This window comes from Eurosta solidaginis, chromosome 4 (genome assembly GCF_040869045.1).
Source record: "Eurosta solidaginis isolate ZX-2024a chromosome 4, ASM4086904v1, whole genome shotgun sequence".
NCBI classification, from domain to species: domain Eukaryota; kingdom Metazoa; phylum Arthropoda; class Insecta; order Diptera; family Tephritidae; genus Eurosta; species Eurosta solidaginis.
In genome coordinates, this window is record NC_090322.1 from 25656769 (window position 1) to 25681690 (window position 24922).

General features: G+C 35.7%; 2 protein-coding genes and 1 long non-coding RNA gene across 3 annotated transcripts in view; 2 read left to right on the plus strand and 1 right to left on the minus strand.

Annotated features, from left to right (window-relative positions):
- LOC137249382 (cytochrome P450 4ae1-like) overlaps positions 1-24922 on the minus strand; it is a 100693-nt gene that overhangs the window by 55775 nt on the left and 19996 nt on the right.
- On the plus strand, positions 4927-5746 carry LOC137247738 (uncharacterized). Its single transcript, XR_010951885.1, has 2 exons — positions 4927-5374; positions 5467-5746. It is a non-coding gene; the product is annotated as an uncharacterized lncRNA (long non-coding RNA).
- Positions 18140-23079, plus strand: LOC137248440 (uncharacterized). Its single transcript, XM_067779376.1, has 2 exons — positions 18140-20493; positions 23073-23079. The coding sequence occupies exons 1-2, from the start codon at positions 18140-18142 to the stop codon at positions 23077-23079; spliced, it is 2361 nt and encodes a 786-aa protein (XP_067635477.1).

Here is a 24922-nt window from a genome sequence, read left to right on the forward strand (position 1 = left end):
CAGATTGAAGCTTCAAACTTCACCATAGACTTTCGTATATTGAACATATTGTTGCCTGAAAAAATTTATGAGATCGGTCGTATATATAGTATATATCCCCCACAACCGATTGTTCAGATAAGGAACTTTTCGTAATTACTGCCCTATTTTAAGAGCTAGAGGCTTCAAATTTCAGCGAATGCTTACGTATATAGCATATATTGTTGTCTGAAAAAATCATAAAGATCGGTGGTATATATAGTATATATATGGTGGTATATATAGTATATATATATAGTATATATATATATATTTTCGCAAATTTTACCCCATTTTATCAGCTAGAAGCTTCAAATTTCACCGAATATTTACTTATATAGCATATATTGTTGTCTGAAAAAATCATAGAGATCGGTTGTATATATAGTATATATCTCATACAACCGATTGTTCAGATAAGAAACTTTTCGCAATTTCTACCCCATTTTAACAGCTATAAGCTTCAAATTTCACCGATTGCTTACGTATATAGCATATATTGTTGTCTGAAAAAATCATAGAGATCGGTTGTATATATAGTATATATCTCATACAACCGATTGTTCAGATAAGAAACTTTTCGCAATTTCTACCCCATTTTAACAGCTATAAGCTTCAAATTTCACTGATTGCTTACGTATATAGCATATATTGTTGTCTGAAAAAATCATAGAGATCGGTTCTATATATAGTATATATCTCATACAACCGATTGTTCAGATAAGAAACTTTTCGCAATTTCTACCCCATTTTAACAGCTAGAAGCTTCAAATTTCACCAACTGCTTACGTGTATAGCATATATTGATGTCTGAAAAAATCATTGAGATCGGTGATATACATAGTATATATCTCATACAACCGATTGTTCAGATAAGAAACTTTGCGCAATTTCTGCCCCGTTTTAACAGTTAGAAGCTTCAAATTTCACAAAATGCTTACGCATATAGCATATATTGTTGTCTGAAAAAATCATAGAGATCGGTGGTATATATATTATATACTTCATATAAACTGTCATATTGACCCCTTTTTTACGGCTAGAAGCTTCAAGGTTCATCAAATTTCATCAAATAGTTACGTTTATGTCATATATTTTTGAAATACGTGATTCGTAGCCTTAGTTTTTACATGCAGACCACAAAAAACGTGAAGCTTTGCATCCTCACACAGATTACCTACCTATTTTTTATTTTATATTTATCTTAAAAATCGTTTAGATATGTTCAAATTTCACCAAATGTTTACGTGTATAGCATATATTGTTGTCTGAGAAAATCATAGATACCGGTGGTATATATAGTATATATCCCATACAACCGATTGTTCAGATAAGAAACTTTGCGCAATTTCTTCCCCATTTTAACAGTTATAAGCTTCAAATTTCACCGATTGCTTACGTATATAGTATGTATTGTTGTGTCAAAAAATCATAGAGATCGGTGATATATATAATATATATATGATGGTATATATAGTATATATATATAGTATATATATATTTTTTTTACGATTTCGGCCCCATTTTAACAGCTAGAAGCTTCAAATTTCACCAACTGCTTACGTGTATATATTATATACTTCATATAAACTGTCATTTTGACCCCTTTTTTACGGCTAGAATCTTCAAAATTCATCAAATTTCATCAAATAGTTACGTTTTCGTCATATGTTTTTGAAATACGTGATTCGTAGTCATAGTTTTTACACGCAGACCACAAAAAACCTGAAACTTTGCATCCTCACACAAAGTACCTACCTGTTTTTTATTTTATATTTATCTTAAAAATCGTTAAGGTATGTAGATCTGTTCACTATATATTTCTTATACATCCGATTATTCGGAGATTACGAACGGGATATAATTATTGTTCAGCCCCATTCATGAAAGGTATGAAGTCTTCGGCACAGCCGAAGACAGTCCCGTTCTTACTTGTTTATTTTATATTTATCTTAAAAATCGTTAAGGTATGTAGATCTGTTCACTATATATTTCTTATACATCCGATTATTCGGAGATTACGAACGGGATATAATTATTGTTCAGCCCCATTCATGAAAGGTATGAAGTCTTCGGCACAGCCGAAGACAGTCCCGTTCTTACTTGTTTATTTTATATTTATCTTAAAAATCGTTTAGATATGTTCAAATTTCACCAAATGTTTACGTGTATAGCATATATTGTTGTCTGAGAAAATCATAGATACCGGTGGTATATATAGTATATATCCCATACAACCGATTGTTCAGATAAGAAACTTTGCGCAATTTCTTCCCCATTTTAACAGTTATAAGCTTCAAATTTCACCGATTGCTTACGTATATAGTATGTATTGTTGTGTCAAAAAATCATAGAGATCGGTGATATATATAATATATATATGATGGTATATATAGTATATATATATAGTATATATATATTTTTTTTACGATTTCGGCCCCATTTTAACAGCTAGAAGCTTCAAATTTCACCAACTGCTTACGTGTATATATTATATACTTCATATAAACTGTCATTTTGACCCCTTTTTTACGGCTAGAATCTTCAAAATTCATCAAATTTCATCAAATAGTTACGTTTTCGTCATATGTTTTTGAAATACGTGATTCGTAGTCATAGTTTTTACACGCAGACCACAAAAAACCTGAAACTTTGCATCCTCACACAAAGTACCTACCTGTTTTTTATTTTATATTTATCTTAAAAATCGTTAAGGTATGTAGATCTGTTCACTATATATTTCTTATACATCCGATTATTCGGAGATTACGAACGGGATATAATTATTGTTCAGCCCCATTCATGAAAGGTATGAAGTCTTCGGCACAGCCGAAGACAGTCCCGTTCTTACTTGTTTATTTTATATTTATCTTAAAAATCGTTAAGGTATGTAGATCTGTTCACTATATATTTCTTATACATCCGATTATTCGGAGATTACGAACGGGATATAATTATTGTTCAGCCCCATTCATGAAAGGTATGAAGTCTTCGGCACAGCCGAAGACAGTCCCGTTCTTACTTGTTTATTTTATATTTATCTTAAAAATCGTTAAGGTATGTAGATCTGTTCACTATATATTTCTTATACATCCGATTATTCGGAGATTACGAACGGGATATAATTATTGTTCAGCCCCATTCATGAAAGGTATGAAGTCTTCGGCACAGCCGAAGACAGTCCCGTTCTTACTTGTTTATTTTATATTTATCTTAAAAATCGTTTAGATATGTTCAAATTTCACCAAATGTTTACGTGTATAGCATATATTGTTGTCTGAGAAAATCATAGATACCGGTGGTATATATAGTATATATCCCATACAACCGATTGTTCAGATAAGAAACTTTGCGCAATTTCTTCCCCATTTTAACAGTTATAAGCTTCAAATTTCACCGATTGCTTACGTATATAGTATGTATTGTTGTGTCAAAAAATCATAGAGATCGGTGATATATATAATATATATATGATGGTATATATAGTATATATATATAGTATATATATATTTTTTTTACGATTTCGGCCCCATTTTAACAGCTAGAAGCTTCAAATTTCACCAACTGCTTACGTGTATATATTATATACTTCATATAAACTGTCATTTTGACCCCTTTTTTACGGCTAGAATCTTCAAAATTCATCAAATTTCATCAAATAGTTACGTTTTCGTCATATGTTTTTGAAATACGTGATTCGTAGTCATAGTTTTTACACGCAGACCACAAAAAACCTGAAACTTTGCATCCTCACACAAAGTACCTACCTGTTTTTTATTTTATATTTATCTTAAAAATCGTTAAGGTATGTAGATCTGTTCACTATATATTTCTTATACATCCGATTATTCGGAGATTACGAACGGGATATAATTATTGTTCAGCCCCATTCATGAAAGGTATGAAGTCTTCGGCACAGCCGAAGACAGTCCCGTTCTTACTTGTTTATTTTATATTTATCTTAAAAATCGTTTAGATATGTTCAAATTTCACCAAATGTTTACGTGTATAGCATATATTGTTGTCTGAGAAAATCATAGATACCGGTGGTATATATAGTATATATCCCATACAACCGATTGTTCAGATAAGAAACTTTGCGCAATTTCTTCCCCATTTTAACAGTTATAAGCTTCAAATTTCACCGATTGCTTACGTATATAGTATGTATTGTTGTGTCAAAAAATCATAGAGATCGGTGATATATATAATATATATATGATGGTATATATAGTATATATATATAGTATATATATATTTTTTTTACGATTTCGGCCCCATTTTAACAGCTAGAAGCTTCAAATTTCACCAACTGCTTACGTGTATATATTATATACTTCATATAAACTGTCATTTTGACCCCTTTTTTACGGCTAGAATCTTCAAAATTCATCAAATTTCATCAAATAGTTACGTTTTCGTCATATGTTTTTGAAATACGTGATTCGTAGTCATAGTTTTTACACGCAGACCACAAAAAACCTGAAACTTTGCATCCTCACACAAAGTACCTACCTGTTTTTTATTTTATATTTATCTTAAAAATCGTTAAGGTATGTAGATCTGTTCACTATATATTTCTTATACATCCGATTATTCGGAGATTACGAACGGGATATAATTATTGTTCAGCCCCATTCATGAAAGGTATGAAGTCTTCGGCACAGCCGAAGACAGTCCCGTTCTTACTTGTTTACTATTATCTTTACTTATTTAATTTTTCAGTTTGTCCGTTTTCTAAGCAACAGCTGTTGTGTGGTTATTTCGATGTAACCACCTACTTTTGTGGGTAAAAAATTATCCGGCTACTTTCGCGGGTAGAATACCAAAAGGTTGTAAAAGTTGCCACATGGCTTCGTTACCATGGTGAAGAATGTTGTTACCACTAGTGATGGCTCAATATTTCGCTATTGGTGATTGCATCGCCGCTATTGACAAATCGCTAATAGCTATAGCTATTGCAATCCAAATATATCAGTGATTGGCTATTTTCCTTCATTCGATTCTTTTGAATGACAATCACCTCTGGCAGAATATCGCCAATAGCGATTATAGCGATTGGCGATTTTCCTTCAGCATGGAATTCTAATACTAATAGCAGCGATGCAATCATCGATAGGGAGATATCGTTCATCATTGCTCATCTGTGTGCTTTACTTTCCGAAACAGCGAACGGAACAAAGCAAACTTGTGCAACAACTAGAACGACGACATTGTGAAGTCGGCTAGAAAAGCAGCCACGTGGTTTGGGTAATTTTTACAGACAAGCGAAAGATCGAACTCAAAAATAATCAACGCAAAGATCAAAGAGACCGCAAGGCACAACTCATTCAAAAGCAATTATCGAAGTGCAGAGGTATATAGAAGAAACTGTAATTGCACGAAAAGTTGATCCTTTTTTATGGTGGCAGAAAAACAATTACAAGTATCCCAATCTATCTCCTATAGCTCGCGAAAAGTTGGGGTGTTTAGGAACATCGGTTCCCTGTGAAAGACTTTTTTCTCAAGCCGGCCTTATTTTAAGCGAGAGAAGAATGCGCTTAGATGATGAAAAGGCTAAAATCCTTATCTTTTTAAACGCCAATCATAAAATATAAAATTCGTTATATTTTGATTTTATATTTAAGTATTTATAATAAAATAATTAATATTTGTCAAAATATTAAACAAGCAATATAAGTTTAAACTTTAATTTCATGAAATGTATAAAAGAAATGGAATGACTGAATTTTTTTGTTTTTAATTACACTATGTGACGCCAAATAGACATGGGTCTTTAGACTTGGCCTAAGATTGATTGCCTGTGTTATTCATAAGTTCATACTTCTAGGCAGTAGCCGTTAACAGTTTTATAAAATTTGTGTTTTTGATGGTAAAATAAAAGAATTATAGAAACATATATCACTCGTCTTATTGTAAACAGATTAACTCAAAATTTAAGGTTTTTGGGAGAATGCAATTCAAGATTTGTCATATGGTTTGTATATGGTTGAATTCTCCGGCTAATTTCTAGGGCACTGCAGTGGGTGGCTAATTTTCTGCTAAAGAATATTTTTATAATAGTTTGAAGAATTTGCTATATTTTTCCTCTGTATTTTTAATTAAAAATTGATTCACTTTACTGTACAAATTTATGCAGCCAAATACAACTTTCAGAATAAATTCATACGGAGTATTTCTGAATACATCGGTGTAGTATAATATAGTAAATAAATCATGTTTTTATGGTGTTACATATACAGATTTATTTCGGGTTGATTCATCTTACATTTAAAAATCAAAGCATTTTCAATTAACAAAATTATAAAACAAAGATGCATATACATTTATTTCAGCTAGTTTCATCTCATTGAGTGTAATACGAGTCTGAACATATTGTCGTCAGCCAGTTAATAATATATATCATAACATCTCAGAAAATTAGAATTTCACATTACATTAGTTTACAATTAAAGGTACATACTTTTTTCTTTTTATTCCAATTTTGGTTCATATATTCTAATAAAATTTAATTTAGTATAAATTAATGTATAACATTCAATCTACTCTGGTAAAAAGAGTTAAACATTAATTTTTTTTATACAAGTATACAAATAATTGCAGATTCGCTTATTAAAGATAAATTAAAGCGATCGCCATAGCTGTAAAAAATAGCCATAGCTGTAAAAAATAGCCATACCTATATTCACTGATAGCTCAAAATCGCTCTTCTGTATGGAATCGCTTGTTGAAATAAATCGATCGCTATAGCTATAAAAAATAGCCGATATTCAAAAATAGCCATATCTATTTTCGCTGATAGCTCAAAATCGCCATATCGTCCATCACTAGTTACCACACTAGAATCGGGGCGTTAATGTTATTTGGGTGTGCTCGGCAATTAAATACGTTTGCCTAATGATCGCAGTATTTGTATTCAATGCGAATATATTGAAATGTTGGTAGATTTTTGGGCTTTGGTGGTAGAAAATGAAAATGGGCAAAAAAGTTGGTAAATCTACCAATAAAGTGGTAAAGTCCGTGCACTGACTGTATCGATCCAGAAATAAACACATTCTACAAGCTGCTAGATCACTTTTCACTCCTCTAGTACGTTCAAAACTATAATATTGTCACGGATATTAGCATCACTAAGCTATACCATCACTAAGGCGATGCTAAGCGATATTTACGTCAATAATCAAATCATGTATACACATATATAAGGCAGCCGAGAGATGTCACACACAGATGCATTTACTTATACGCCTATGTGTGCGCGAGGGACTGTAAACTACAAACATTTACATCAAAAATTCAATCATTATGTATCTACATAAACGAAAAAATAATTGCGTCTACATATATGTACCATGTATGTATACGAGCAGCGGAGAGTCAATGCACTAACACATGCATATATCTGAGAAGTTTGAGAGCTACTGGACTAGTAGATTCTGGAAGCGCCTAAAAGATGTATAAAATTGTGCAATTTTAGCTATGGCTGAGAAGTTTGAGAGCTCATGGACAATGCTAGTAGATTCTAGAAAAATGCGAACGAGGAAACCAAAGAGTATAAAAGGCGACAGATGTAGAGGCGCTGTAATTCAGTTTGATTTGAGTTGTCAAGCAGTTACGACTAAGACGATATCTAGCGAGCAATAGCAGTATTATTTTGAAAGTCAGTTTCATTTAAGCTATCAGTTTGGTTATTAAGCTATTCGTTGCACAGTTTGAGTGTTATTGTGAAGTATTTTAATAAAGGCCATTTTTCCATTATTCAATATGGGAGTTATTTATTCAACAGTTTAGCGATACGAACATAGCAAAAGGGCAAATAAGAGGATTTGCAAGTAAATTCGTTACAATTGGTGTCAGAAGAGGAATTGTTGAATAAATTCCAGAGGACAACAAGGACATGACAAAGTTTAGTGAATTGAAGATCCAGCAACTAAAGAAGGAGTTGGAGAGCCGTGGATTGAATACAAGCGGTGTTAAACTTGAACTTCAGGCACGGCTACGAGAGGCAATGGAAGTAGAAGGAATTGACGTGGAAGAGTATGACTTTCATCTTGAAGGCCAGGAAACAACAAAAATGGAAGAGACAGTTACGCAGACAGTTACGAGCACAGACTTGAACATGATTTTGGCTGCAATATCTGCTCAAACATCGACAGTGGCTTCTCAACTGGAATCGCAAAAGACAGATATAACATCTCAACTGGCATCTCAACTAGAAGAACAGAAAACGTATATGTCAGCACAGTTGGATGAACAGAAAACACACATGGCGTCACAAATTGCAGAACAATTAAAGGAACAAGAGGCACGCATAACATTACAGCTCGAAGCACAAGAAGAGCGTATCTCAACAAAGCTGGAGGCACAGGAAACAAAATTCTCATCGCAGCTGGAGGCTGTTAGTGAACGACAAAATAAAGTGGAGGCCGAGATGGATGCTTTGAAAGATCGGATTCAGGAATTACAATTGAACCGTCCAATCACTTCTGAAGGTAAAATCCCCAACGTTTGATGGTTCTGTTCCATTCCAGGTATTTAAGCTCCAATTTGAGAAGACGTCGGCAGCAAACAACTGGAATGCTGAAGATAAAGTTGCAGCTTTGTTCGTGGCATTGAAAGGGCCAGCAGCCGAAATCCTACAGACGATTCCCGAAGGAGAGCGGACCAACTATGAAGCATTGATGGCCGCTGTCAAGAGGCGTTATGGAAGCGAGCATAGGAAACAGATATTCCAAATTGAGTTGCAAAACCGTCACCAAAGAACGAATGAGACTTTGCAGGAGTTTGCCTCGGATGTTGAAAGGTTGGCTCATCTCGCAAATGCGGACGCACCCGTGGAATACACCGAGAGGGTAAAAATCCAGAGTTTTATAAATGGCATACGGGACGTGGAAACGAAGCGAGCTACATACGCAAACCCAAAGCTCACATTTGCTGAAACGGAATCACATGCATTGACTCAGGAAACGGCCTCACTATTGAGTAAACCAGCATACAAAGCTCATCGTGTGGAAGTGGAAAGACCAGATTGGGTAGACACAATTTTGGAAGCACTGAAGGGATCACAGCAGAAAATTGCCGGACTTATTAAATGTTTCAAGTGCGGCAACCCAGGTCATATTGCACGACATTGCAGCAGCGGTCCCAATAGCTCCAACAATGTGGGTGGCCGTAAACGCAGAGCTGAAGGAGATGAGCAAATCTCCAAGTCCACTCAATCGTTAAACTAAAGCGAGTCAGCCGCAAGGGGCGACAGCTGGCTCCCTCAATTGAATGCCCCATAATCTCTATCTCGCAGATTGGGAGAAGATCGAGCAATCTTACTGTTGGAGGACATGTGGACGGAAAGGAACGATTACTGCCTGTAGATACGGATGCATCTCATTCCATCATTCGAGCGGATTTAGTCAACAAAAAGATAAGATCATTGCTTGGAGCAAGATTACGTACAGCCACGGGAGAGGACACACAGGTAATTGGAGAAGTAGAATGTGAAGTCGCAATTGGGAACGCACGGTAGTACACAATTTTATAGTGGCAGAAATTGTTGATGAAATCATAATTGGAGTGGACTTCTTAATCGACCAGGGCATCAAGATCGACATTCAAAGCAAGACGATGCGATATAAAAACATGGATGTACCACTTAATTTCGGCTACGAGAGAGGCTACAGCAGTAAACGAGTGCTGGTAGAAGAGAGTCAGCAAATACCAAAATCCGAAGCAGTCATCTGGGCAAAGGTTGATGGAGATTGTGGGACAAACAAATTGTGGGTTGTCGAAGCAGCAAACAAATCAGCACTAAACATACTTGTAGGAAAAACCCTGGCTATGACAAAACAAGATGGACGTATTCCGGTAAGAGTACTCAATGAGTTCAAGTCACCACTCAAACTGACTAAAGGAGCTATTTTGGGAAGATGCCAAGAGGCTGAAGTAGTTATTAACTGTGAACATCTCCAGGAACACGTTTCAGCTAGTAATACTGATCTTTCAAATGACATCACGGCATGGACGCATGGGCTAGAGGAAGCATATCAGAGTAAGGCAAAACAACTGCTCTTAAAGTACGCGAACATATTTGACCAGGATGATTCTAAACCAGGCCGCACCAACGTTGTGAAACATCAAATTGACACTGGAGATGCGAGGCCGATCCGTCAAGCTCCACGTAGTGTTCCACTGGCGAAGCGGGAAGTTGTGAGTCAAATCATTCAAGAAATGAGCGACAGCGGCGTCATCGAACCATCAGCTAGTCCATGGAGCTCACCGGTAGTACTTGTAAAAAAGGATGGAAAAATGAGGTTTTGCCTGGACTACCGGAAGTTGAACGACGTAACGAAAAAGGATAGCTACCCATTGCCAAGAATTGACGACACTCTGGACTCGCTATCTGGTAAGAAATGGTTTTCCACGCTGGACTTGAAAAGCGGGTACTGGCAAGTGGAGGTGAAGGAGGAAGATAAAGAGAAAACAGCCTTCAGTGTCGGTGATGGTATTTGGCAATTTACAGTGATGCCTTTTGGACTTTTTAATGCACCAGCTACTTTTGAGAGACTCATGGACCAGGTACTGAAAGGACTAGATTGGAAAACATGCTTGGTGTACCTGGATGACATCATCGTATTGGGCAAGAATTTTGGTGAACATCTTAGGAACTTGGAGGAAGTTTTCCAAAGAATAGCTGGCGCTGGTCTGAAGTTAAGTCCCAAAAAGTGTGCGCTGTTTAAAAAGGAAGTAAATTATTTGGGTCACAAGGTAACGACAGAAGGCATCTGCACTGCGAACGAAAAGATAGAGGCTGTAAAGGATTGGCCAAGACCACATGAATTAAGAAGTTTCCTTGGGCTGTGCACATATTACCGCCGATTTGTACCAAATTTTTCCAGCGTAGCCCATAGCCTCCATGAGCTTACAAGAAAAAATAAAGCTTTTGAATGGAAGAAGGAGCAAGAAGTGGCTTTCCAAACATTGAAGGAGCGTTTGTGCACTGCCCCAATGTTAGCATATCCGATTCCAGGAGCAACATTTATTCTAGATACAGATGCGAGTGGATATGCTATAGGAGGCATTTTATCACAACTGGTCGATGGACAGGAGAAGGTAGTTGCATATTACAGCCGTTCGATTGGAAAACCAGAGAGGAACTACTGTGTTACGCGGAGAGAGCTGTTGGCATTGGTAGAGTGCATTAAACATTTTCACAAATACCTCTACGGCCAGCGATTCCGTGTCAGGACAGATCACGCAGCGTTGAAATGGCTTCTGCAGTTCCGTAATCCGGAAGGACAATTGGCACGGTGGATCGAGCGACTACAAAGCTATGACTTTTCCATTGAGCATCGAAAAGGTAGTATCCATGGAAATGCCGATGCAATGTCACGGAAGCCATGTAGTTTGGAATGCAAGCATTGTTCAAAGGCCGAGGCTAAAGAAGACATTATAGATGTCCGGCTAATGACTATAACGTGTACGGATGAATGGGACAAGGAACAATTAAGAAAGTGTCAGCTAGAAGATACAGATCTGTCGCATGTTATGCAAGGGCTCGAACGAAACGAAAGACCAAGCAGAGAGGAGATGTCAGCAGAGAGTCCCATTGCGAAGTCATATTGGGCACAGTGGAACAGTTTAGAATTGATATCCGGTTGCTTGCATCGAGTATGGGAGAGTGAGGATGGTCAATGCAAGAAGAAACTGATAGTTGTTCCCAGAAAGAGGATTCCTGACGTGCTCAGCGAGCTGCACAATGGTCCAAGTGGAGGTCATCTTGGAATCACGAAGACACTCGAGAAAATTAAGCAGAGATTCTATTGGGTTGGTTGCCGTCATTCGGTCACCGAGTGAATTGCCAATTGCGAGGTATGCAACAGAGCGAAAGGGCCCAAAACCCGAAGTCATGGCCAGATGAAGCAGTATATTTCAGGTGCACCATTTGAAAGGATCGCCATGGATGTCGCAGGTCCATTTCCTACTAGCAACCGCGGAAATAAATACGTACTGGTGGTTATGGATTATTTCAGTAAATGGCCAGAGGTATACCCAATCCCCAACCAAGAAGCATAAACAGTAGCAGAAGTGGTTAAAAACGAATGGGTTGCAAGGTATGGTGTACCAATGGAGTTACATTCTGACCAAGGCAGGAATTTTGAATCAGCTGTGTTCCAAGAAATGTGCAAGAAGTTGGGCATTCGAAAAACACGGACAACTGCATTGCATCCTCAGTCCGATGGTATGGTGGAACGTTTCAATAGAACATTGGAGGAGCATGTAAGGAAAGTAGTAGACAAGTACCATAAGGACTGGGATACACACATATCATTATTCTTGATGGCCTACCGATCGGCAGTACATGACACAACGGGCCAAACTCCCGCAAAGGTAATTTTTGGCAATGACCTTCGACTGCCAAGCTGATTTGAAGTATGGGATAGATGCCGATGCGGAGAGGAATGTCAAGAAATCCACTGGTGTCTTGGAAGAAGAGCTGAGAGAGATACGCGATCTGGTAAGGCAACGAGCAAAGATTATGAGTGACATGATGAAAGCGAGGTACGATAAAGCAATTAATTCGGAAGGGTTTCAGGAAGGAGATTTGGTGCTGCTATACAACCCACAACGAAAAAAAGGTTTGTCCCCGAAATTGCAGTGTAACTGGGAATGCCCATACAAAGTTGTAAAACGGATCAACGATGTAGTGTACCGCATACAAACCACTACCAAACCACGAACCAAAATGAAAGTGGCTCATTTGGAGAGATTAGCAGCGTTTAGATCGAGAGATTTGTCTGATCGGGACGATCAGACTTAGGTGGAGGGCAGTGTCACGGATATTAGCATCACTAAGCTATACCATCACTAAGGCGATGCTAAGCGATATTTACGTCAATAATCAAATCATGTATACACATATATAAGGCAGCCGAGAGATGTCACACACAGATGCATTTACTTATACGCCTATGTGTGCGCGAGGGACTGTAAACTACAAACATTCACATCAAAAATTCAATCATTATGTATCTACATAAACGAATAAATAATTGCGTCTACATATATGTACCATGTACGTATACGAGCAGCGGAGAGTCAATGCACTAACACATGCATATATCTGAGAAGTTTGAGAGCTACTGGACAAGTAGATTCTGGAAGCGCCTAAAAGATGTATAAAATTGTGCAATTTTAGTTTTGGCTGAGAAGTTTGAGAGCTCATGGACAATGCTAGTAGATTCTAGAAAAATGCGAACGAGGAAACCAAAGAGTATAAAAGGCGACAGATGTAGAGGCGCTGTAATTCAGTTTGATTTGAGTTGTCAAGCAGTTACGACTAAGACGATATATAGCGAGCAATAGCAGTATTATTTTGAAAGTCAGTTTCATTTAAGCTATCAGTTTGGTTATTAAGCTATTCGTTGCACAGTTTGAGTGTTATTGTGAAGTATTTTAATAAAGGCCATTTTTCCATTATTCAATATTGGAGTTATTTATTCAACAGTTTAGCGATACGAACATAGCAAAAGGGCAAGTAAGAGGATTTGCAAGTAAATTCGTTACAATATGTAGTCTTTGGTGTTCGACGATATTATACCTGCTAATCGTTTAGAAAGAATTCAAAAATTATTTATTAACTATGCTCTCCATCCGCTTCATTTTGATGTCACAGTTCAGTCTTATGAAGCGAGATGTCTGCTTATTAACCTTAAGGCCTTGAATTGCAAGAGAACTTTTCTCTCCCTCACTTTTGTCTTTAATACGCGGAGCTGTTGATTGTCGCTTCTTATTTGAAGGCATACTCTGCTATTTCGCATATGTTTATATGTATGCTCATAAAAAATATATACATTTTGAGCCAGCTAGGATGCTTCGAGCTTTTAGAAAGTGATTGACACACCTTTTATATACATTTTTATTACAAGAAACAAACATGCTAAACAAATTTACATATGGCACATGTATAAACATTTATTTACAATTGAAAAAAAAAATTTAACTGAGAAATATCGATATTTTTTTAAACCAGCAATGAGATGCATTATAAAAACACTACTAGGCATGATACAATAAAACAAGTTAATTCTACTTTAACGTATTTGACATAAAGTACACTGGATGTCAGAGCATATGCAATAAAACCAGACCGGTGATGTTAGTAGTAGAGCGTACGAGTCTCGCCTTCTCGCGAGATTCTCGAATCTCGAAATACTCGTAATACTCGCGAGCTTCTCGACATTCAATTTAATTCATTGGCTGTTTTATATAGAGCTTACGCTTTCTTCTGGAGCACAAGCGAAAATTTCCACAAAACCACAACTAAACAAGTTCGGAAGGCTAAGTTCGGGTGTAACCGAACATTACATACTCAGCTGAGAGCTTTGGAGACAAAATAAGGAAATGTAGAAAAATGACCCTAGGGTAACCCTGGAATGTGTCTGTATGACATGTGTATCAAATGGAAGGTATTAAAGAGTATTTTAAAAGGGAGTGGGCCGTAGTTCTATAGGTGGACGCCTTTTCGAGATATCGCCATAAAGGTGGACCAGGGGTGACTCTAGAATGTGTTTGTACGATATGGGTATCAAGTGAAAGGTGTTAATGAGTATTTTAAAAGGTAGAGGACCTTATTTCTATAGGTGGACGCCTTTTCGAGATATCGCCATAAAGGTGGACCAGGGGTGACTTTATAATGTGCTTGTAAAAGTATTCTGAAAATGGGAGGAGCCACGTCCATTTTGAAATTTGCTTTTATTTTTGTGTTTTGGTGCACCATATCATTCCTGGAGGTGAATCGTCCCATGTTCGTCATTCCATTTTGCTAATTTTTATTTAGCACATACATAGTAATAGGAGTAACGTTCCTGCCAAATTTCATCATGATATCTTCAACGACTGCCAAATTACGGCTTGCAAAACTTTTGAATTACCTTCTTTTAAAAGTGGGCGGTGCCACGCCAATTGTCCAAAATTTTACAAATTTTCTATTCTGCGTCATAAGGTCAACCTACCTACCAAGTTGCATCGCTTTATCCGTCTTGGGTAATGAATTATCGCACTTTTTCGGTTTTTCGAACTTACGTACCAAATTTCATTAAGATACCTCAAAATTTACTCAAGTTATCGTGTTTACGGACGGACGGACATGGCTAAATGAATTTCTTTTTTCACCCAGATCGTTTTATTACGAATATTGCGAGAATCTCGGGAGAATTGAAAGTCGAGAAGCTCGCGAGTATTACGAGATTCGAGAATCTCGCGAGAAGCCGTGTACGCGATGTCTCGTTAAAAAAATTAAATATTGTGAACAAAATTATATGTATAATAAATATGTTTTGAATTATGAATTTTTTGGCGACCTTTTATTTTTAAATATGTATATATAGCTGGCTTTAGGTCCGATGTTTTATAATTGAAGAATTAAAAAATACCCTTTGATTCTTCTTTTAAATCGATATATTTCGATTGCTCAACGGCAATCATCTTCAGGATTGTATGTAGCAACTAACAAAAATAATAAAAATAACAATAAACAAATTTTCCATTTTACATTTCACATAAATACATACTTTTATTAACACGTCTGCTTTGTCCGACGTGGAGTATGGTACTGTTTTTTAGTGAGCAGGTGTTTGTAGATATGTGCGCTGTGATCTACGTCGCTCTTATAGTTCAGTCGTGTGTTAGTCGGAATATTAATAATGTGTAACATTTCTAGTGTGAAGCGTTTGTTATAGTGTTGTTCCTGTTGCAGTATTTTAGTCTCATCAAAGTTTGGTGTGTGGCCGCTGTCTGCACAGTGGGCCATGAGTGCTGTTTTTTGATTATTAACTTGATGGCAAAATTTAAAATCAGACTTATGCTGTGAAATTCTCGTTTTGAGTTTGGACTTTGTAGTACCTATATATATATTATTGCACGTTTCATCGTTATTGCCTTTACATGGTATCTTGTAAACTACATTATTTTTTTCCATTATTGGTATTTTCGATTTTGTTTTGTTAAATATGTTTTTTAAAGTGTTCGTAGGTTTATGCGCAATTTTTGTAGTTTCTTTATCATAGCAGTCAGATTTTGCTAAACGTTCTGATAGCCGCGGTACATAAGCCACCGACTTGAAAATAATGGGTTTATCGGGAGTTTTTGGTCTATTTAAATTTTTGGTTTTTCTTAATAAAGTTTTTATGGTTTTTTTCGGAAAATCATTGTTTCTTAGTAATGTGAAAATTTCTTTTTTAACTTCTTTGTGGTATACTTCATCTGAAGTCTGCAACATTTTCCGTATATAGCCCTTTGCTGTATTCATAATCATTGTTTTCGGATGTTTTGAATTAAAGTTTATAATTCGTCCTGATGCTGTAGGCTTTTGATACCACTTTAGTTTTAATTGATTTCCTCGTCTGTTTATTATGGAGTCCAGGTATGGTAATTCCTCGTCGTTCTCTAGTTCTATACTAAATTTTATATTTTTGTCAAAAGTGTTTAGTGTGTCAAGTGTGTTTTGTATTTCATTTTCTTTTATTATCGCGAATAGGTCGTCGACGTATTTGGTAAGTATTCTTGGTTTATGTCGCAACTTCAGCATAGTATCATCTAATAATTTTTCCATAACTATATCCGCTATTATTGGGGATGTGGGTGCACCCATCGGCATTCCTTTTAGTTGCGTATAGATAGTATCATTGAATTTGAAATATCTGCTCTCTTGAATGCAGAATTTAATTATTTCCATGAACAGCGTTTTTGGTATCTTTGTGTATTCTTTAATTGTATTCCATTTCTCTTGTATTATTTCAAGTGCCAATTGTATCGGGATGCTAGGGAAAAGCGAAACTACATCAAAGGAAATAAGCTTTTCATCTTCGTATATGTATGTATTGTTTACTCTTTCTTTAAACTCAATTGTGTTTTTAATATTGTACGTAGAACTCGCCGTTACGTTTTTTAAAATGTCTGCCATATATTTGGACAGTGTGTAAGAAGGTGACCCAATTGCTGAGCATATTGGCCTTAATGGAGTTCCTTCCTTATGAATCTTCGGGAGGCCGTAGATTCTGGGTGGCTGTGCGGTGGTTGTTATCATTCTTTTTCTCTCCATCTTTGTGATTATTTCCATGTTAAAAAGTTTTTCTACTAGTGCATTATTCTTGTTTTGTAAACGTGATGTTGGATCCTGTCTCTGAACTCTATATGTTGTTAGATCCATTAATATATCTTCCATTTTCTTATTATACTCTTCAATTTCCATTGCCACCGTTTTATTCCCTTTGTCGGATGTTAAAATTCTAATGTTTTTATTTTCATTCAGGAATTTCTTAGTTTGCTCCACTGTATCTAAAATTGCATTGTCTATTGTACAATGTTTGTTTGTTGTTGCATGATTTGATATTAACAAAGAGAGTTTTGTGCGAGCTTCCTCCTGTTGATCTTTGCTTTTTATGCTTTGTACCAAATCTTCGCCGTCTGCTATATATTTAAAGAGAGGGAAATTCTTGTTATCTACAGGTAGTCCGAACTTCGGCCCCTTTGCTAGCAATGCTTGAATATCTGGCGGGAATTCCAATTTGGTTTTGTTTACAAACCACTCTTTATACTTGGTGTTGTTGGTGAATACTTCATTTCGTTTCGCTCTAATTTTCTCATATTTCAGCTCCTGACGTTTCTTTAAAGTTGTTGTGGTTTTATTAGTGACATTACTCTCGCTATCCAGTAATTCTTTGATATCTTTTTCACTCAATTGTATTTTTAATTTGTTGGTTAATTGTTCTCTTTGTTGATTTAATCGTTGCAATATGTAGTGTTTTTGTTTTATAAGTAAGCTTAAGACTTTTGTAAGGAAAAAGTGTGTATGTCTGTGTAACATTTTATCTATGTCCGAGTGCTTGTCCAAGTCAGATACAAATAAATTCTTACATCTAGTGGAGTTTTTTATAAAATTCGGAATAATTTTTGATTTCCTACATTTTAATAGAAACTTAATACTTGATTTTACTTTTCCCAATTTTTTAGATGTAAACTGCAGTTTGTTGATTGTTTCTTTGGCGTTTTTGTTGTTGTTTTTTATTGTAGCCAAAAAATTCATAATTTATATAGACGGAAGGCACGCCGCAGGCATAAACAACCAAACATGGGATATGCTACAATAAAAAACAACAACAAAAACGCCAAAGAAACAATCAACAAACTGCAGTTTACATCTAAAAAATTGGGAAAAGTAAAATCAAGTATTAAGTTTCTATTAAAATGTAGGAAATCAAAAATTATTCCGAATTTTATAAAAAACTCCACTAGATGTAAGAATTTATTTGTATCTGACTTGGACAAGCACTCGGACATAGATAAAATGTTACACAGACATACACACTTTTTCCTTACAAAAGTCTTAAGCTTACTTATAAAACAAAAACACTACATATTGCAACGATTAAATCAACAAAGAGAACAATTAACCAACAAATTAAAAATACAATTGAGTGAAAAAGATTTCAAAGAATTACTGGATAGCGAGAGTAATGTCACTAATAAAACCACAACAACTTTAAAGAAACGTCAGGAGCTGAAATATGAGAAAATTAGAGCGAAACGAAATGAAGTATTCACCAACAACACCAAGTATAAAGAGTGGTTTGTAAACAAAACCAAATTGGAATTCCCGCCAGATATTCAAGCATTGCTAGCAAAGGGGCCGAAGTTCGGACTACCTGTAGATAACAAGAATTTCCCTCTCTTTAAATATATAGCAGACGGCGAAGATTTGGTACAAAGCATAAAAAGCAAAGATCAACAGGAGGAAGCTCGCACAAAACTCTCTTTGTTAATATCAAATCATGCAACAACAAACAAACATTGTACAATAGACAATGCAATTTTAGATACAGTGGAGCAAACTAAGAAATTCCTGAATGAAAATAAAAACATTAGAATTTTAACATCCGACAAAGGGAATAAAACGGTGGCAATGGAAAATGAAGAGTATAATAAGAAAATGGAAGATATATTAATGGATCTAACAACATATAGAGTTCAGAGACAGGATCCAACATCACGTTTACAAAACAAGAATAATGCACTAGTAGAAAAACTTTTTAACATGGAAATAATCACAAAGATGGAGAGAAAAAGAATGATAACAACCACCGCACAGCCACCCAGAATCTACGGCCTCCCGAAGATTCATAAGGAAGGAACTCCATTAAGGCCAATATGCTCAGCAATTGGGTCACCTTCTTACACACTGTCCAAATATATGGCAGACATTTTAAAAAACGTAACGGCGAGTTCTACGTACAATATTAAAAACACAATTGAGTTTAAAGAAAGAGTAAACAATACATACATATACGAAGATGAAAAGCTTATTTCCTTTGATGTAGTTTCGCTTTTCCCTAGCATCCCGATACAATTGGCACTTGAAATAATACAAGAGAAATGGAATACAATTAAAGAATACACAAAGATACCAAAAACGCTGTTCATGGAAATAATTAAATTCTGCATTCAAGAGAGCAGATATTTCAAATTCAATGATACTATCTATACGCAACTAAAAGGAATGCCGATGGGTGCACCCACATCCCCAATAATAGCGGATATAGTTATGGAAAAATTATTAGATGATACTATGCTGAAGTTGCGACATAAACCAAGAATACTTACCAAATACGTCGACGACCTATTCGCGATAATAAAAGAAAATGAAATACAAAACACACTTGACACACTAAACACTTTTGACAAAAATATAAAATTTAGTATAGAACTAGAGAACGACGAGGAATTACCATACCTGGACTCCATAATAAACAGACGAGGAAATCAATTAAAACTAAAGTGGTATCAAAAGCCTACAGCATCAGGACGAATTATAAACTTTAATTCAAAACATCCGAAAACAATGATTATGAATACAGCAAAGGGCTGTATACGGAAAATGTTGCAGACTTCAGATGAAGTATACCACAAAGAAGTTAAAAAAGAAATTTTCACATTACTAAGAAACAATGATTTTCCGAAAAAAACCATAAAAACTTTATTAAGAAAAACCAAAAATTTAAATAGACCAAAAACTCCCGATAAACCCATTATTTTCAAGTCGGTGGCTTATGTACCGCGGCTATCAGAACGTTTAGCAAAATCTGACTGCTATGATAAAGAAACTACAAAAATTGCGCATAAACCTACGAACACTTTAAAAAACATATTTAACAAAACAAAATCGAAAATACCAATAATGGAAAAAAATAATGTAGTTTACAAGATACCATGTAAAGGCAATAACGATGAAACGTGCAATAATATATATATAGGTACTACAAAGTCCAAACTCAAAACGAGAATTTCACAGCATAAGTCTGATTTTAAATTTTGCCATCAAGTTAATAATCAAAAAACAGCACTCATGGCCCACTGTGCAGACAGCGGCCACACACCAAACTTTGATGAGACTAAAATACTGCAACAGGAACAACACTATAACAAACGCTTCACACTAGAAATGTTACACATAATTAATATTCCGACTAACACACGACTGAACTATAAGAGCGACGTAGATCACAGCGCACATATCTACAAACACCTGCTCACTAAAAAACAGTACCATACTCCACGTCGGACAAAGCAGACGTGTTAATAAAAGTATGTATTTATGTGAAATGTAAAATGGAAAATTTGTTTATTGTTATTTTTATTATTTTTGTTAGTTGCTACATACAATCCTGAAGATGATTGCCGTTGAGCAATCGAAATATATCGATTTAAAAGAAGAATCAAAGGGTATTTTTTAATTCTTCAATTATAAAACATCGGACCTAAAGCCAGCTATATATACATATTTAAATATGTTTTGAGTTAAATGTCATTGAAAAGCAATATAATTTAAAAAAATTCCACAAGTAAAAAAACTAAGTGGATAAATACTGTCCATACAGCATTCGAGACACGAGAATCTCGCGAGAAGTCTAGTTCTCGATTTCTCGGGTCTCGAAAATCTCGCTTGTATTCGAGAAGAAATCGTAAGCTCTAGTTAGTAGTGCAACAACAAAAAATTTACCATCTTTTTAGACTCTAACTCCACGGGACCGCATGATTCCCCAACTTTGTACTGAAATTTGCGATGCCTGAGTAGTTGGATACACAATCTCGCAAAAAAAAAAAAAAAAAACAAAAACTGTTCTGCGTAGGTTTCAAATAGTTCTGGAGTTCCTGAAAAGGAGAAAAAAAGGGTTGCAAAATTACGCCCAATATTAATTAAAAATTTTCCAAAAGTCAAAGATTTAAAAAAAATTTCAAAATCAAAAAAATGGTGTTCTGAGTAGCTTTTAAAAAGTTCTGGAGTTCTTGAAAAGGAGAAAAAAGTTCTGCAAATTTACGCCAAAAAGTCGAACACCAATTTTTTTTTTTTTGATTTTGAAATTTTTTTTTAAAAACTCGACCTTGGGAAAAATGTGAATATTGGGCGTAAATTTGCAGAACTTTTTTTCTCCTTTTCAGGAACTCCAGAAATATTTAAGAGCTATTCAGAAAACTATTTTTTTTATTTAGAAATTTTTTTTTAAAAACTCGACTTTTGCAAAAATGTGAATATTGGGCGTAAATTTGCAAAAAATTTGTTCTCCTTTTCAGGAAGTCCAGAAATGTACTTAGACCAGTTTTTGTTTTTTTTTTGTTTTGCGAGATTGTGCATGCCAACTTCACAGGCATAAGTTTGCCGACAAACATGAAACGGACCTAGTATAAAGGAAGCAAAAATAAATTAATTTGAATTGTTAAAATATTGTACACAGAGTACCAATAAACTAGGTACTATTGTGGGAAATTGCACCAACCTTCACACATCTCAAAAATTTGAACATATACATACTAGAGATATACGAGCCGATTAGCGTGCTTTTTCGCACGCCGCCGCCGAATGTCAAAAAAATCGACGCGGCGGTGGCGTTCGGCGCCTTACTATATTTTCTACTCTTTTGAGACTATCTAGACCATTTATTGTTCGTCTCGAAAATTGGTGCGATATGGTCGAAAGGGGTATCAAGGGATGCGTATCACTGCCGGTTATAAAAATCCCATTTCGAAATTTAATACTTTCTAACCGTTCAAAAGTTATTTGAGAAAACAGGCGCTTTCAATGCCGGATTTCGCATAACCCAATTCACCAAGTTAATAAAACAAAACACTTAAAGAAAAGTTATATATAATAAATTTAAAAGCTCACTTCGCATAATTTTTTCAAAAAATTAATAAAGAACAATGAATTTAAATAATATGTCCCAAAATATAGAACACAAAATGTCCTCAAGTCAATTTTATATCCTGAGTGGCCGAAAGAATAAGGGAAATCAGTGGTGCAAAATCCTTTAGTATGCTCCAGTGGTTTAAATTCTCCTTTGAAATGATTTTCAGCTCATACTTAAGTTGCATATACATATCTTCAACATGTATGAGAAGGGTTGGAAAAATCACTTTATTTGCTTAACTATAAAATAGCGTCTGAAATCTTAATTTTGATTTTCACACTTCATCATTCGACACCCAAACCTCCAGGTTTGACATTTCCTAAAGTTGGTGGCCCTATCCCCAACTAGTACCTTGGAGTGAATCACATTTATTATAGCCTATCAACCGCGTTTAAATGTCACCTACACGTTACGGCTCCTGTTACAAATGTGAATACGTGAGGATTTGTCCTTCGCAAGAACACTCAAAGTGGTGAAGCAAAAGCTTTCTCAGGACAGTCAAACAGATGGATGTTCTGCTACCCTCTAACGTAGGGGATAGTCGAGCTAGTCTGAAAACTGAAGGCGGTCAGCCATAATGAGCTCTTATATCATAAGGCCGGAAATGAAGACTATTGAAGTACATTTATCGAGCACAGACGCATGCAAATTTTGGTCTACATTTTAAAACTTTTATCCACGGTCCTTGCAAGTTTAAATTATGTAGATGCGCCAAGGTAAAGCAAACGTCAAGCTGTGTAGTTGATTGTTTTACCTGTGCTCTTGTGTTTTCAATAAATATAGTTTTTAATATTACTAAATATAGTTTTATTGTTCACATAGTTGGTGAAGTGCTATAATTTGTGTATGCTGAATCAAGAAATTAAATTTAAATTCAATTGCTTTTACTTAAAGTTTTACTATTGAAAATTAAAATTTTCATAAATTTTGCATATACATACATATATACATATTTATTTGCAGTTGAATTGCCGAGTATTTTTGCATTGTGTTGTTGCTGTTGATAGGCTTCAGTTTTTAATAGTGTAATTTTGTTTTTATTTTTGATTTTTTGCGTGCACATTCTTTCCTCAGTGTCACAGCTGTTTGCGCGGTTTGTTCAGTGTTATTACAGTGCATCTCAAACTGCTCATACAGCATATCTCTTTCTAAAAGCTACTTTCAAACTGTTGTATTTTTTCTTATAACCCGTTGTGCTATCGTTCAATTAATATTCATACTTTTCCTATTTTATTAATTCTTGGTTTTTTCCGTAGCATTTATATATATATATTTATTTCCTCATCCTCTTTAAATTTATTAAGAATGTCGTGTTTATATCCTACCTGCTTAGTAAAAAGTGAATCACATCCCTTCGTGGCATGCTGGCTTTGCGATCGGCTTGCTCATATGAAGTGCGCCGGTTTATCGGCACGAGTGGTTGACGCACTTAACGATAACGATAAGGGAGTACGTTGGGCTTGTTTGAAATGTAGGCCTACCCAAATTGACCTTTTCAAGGTCTTCAAACAGGCCCGAGATGGATTTTCTGAAATAGGCAAAGAGATTTCCGCTTTATCCGAGAAGTTTAAGCATTATGAAAGCTTATTTAAGTCTTTCAAACATTCAAATGTGAACATTCCGGATAATAATCGTAGGTCTATCGATGTTTCCCTTCCAGCTCCGACTACGGATGCTGATCCCAAAGTTCGTTCACCTCCAGATCTTCCACCCCCAACTATTGAATTGATAAATCTGTCCTCTCCGAGTCCCTTAGCAGTTCAACCATCGACATCGAATGCTCATTCAGCTGTATCTACTGTACCCTGCACAAAAAGGAACCAGGTTCCCCAAAACCCCTCTGCGGAATCTGAACCGCCGGCTGGTAGATTGATTACTGTCCCGATTAAAAAGTCGATTTTCGTCTCCAGATTCGAGAGAGACACTACAGAAGAGGACCTGAAGTCGTACATCATAAGTAAACTTAAATCTGAAAATGTGTCTATTCGTAAATTTAATTTTAATTATCCTAGAGACATTTCGTCATTTAGGATTGACGTATCAGCGCAACATTTTGAAACAATTTTGAGTAATTCATTTTGGCCACCCGGAGCCTTTGTACGTGAATTCGAGCATAGACGCAACGTTAATATTCGTAATCTTGCTACCGTTCCTCAAACCAATAATGCTGCAAAAAACTAAATATTAAACCTGTCCTTAATATATTTTATCAAAATGTAAGAGGCCTAAACACAAAACTAACTGATCTATACTTGAGATCATTTAACTGTAATTACAATATCATCGCTTTTACTGAAACTTGGTTAAAGCCTCATATTTTTAATTCGGAGATTCTTTGCAATGATTACCAAATATATAGAAATGACCGCTTGAACAGAGTTGGAGGTGGAGTTTTGCTCGCGGTACATTCTTCTATACCTTCCGCTGAGGTAAATTTACCTGTTATTGAAGCTACGGAATTTAAGTGCATTAGAACCCAGCTGGGAATAGGTTTTACCTATATTGCCATTTGCTATATCCCACCATCTTCAGATCCCTCGGTGTATATGAACCATATTTCGTTACTGTCTTGGGTGATTTTAATCTTCCGCACGTATCATGGACCACATCCGACCATGGTATTGTACCGGTTTCTTCAAAATTCTCCAGCATCGACTTTTTAGCAGAAATAA

Excerpts from the sequence above, each read along its gene's own strand:
- LOC137248440 (XM_067779376.1), top strand. The coding sequence starts at position 18,140 with ATGGGATATGCTACAATAAAAAACAACAACAAAAACGCCAAAGAAACA.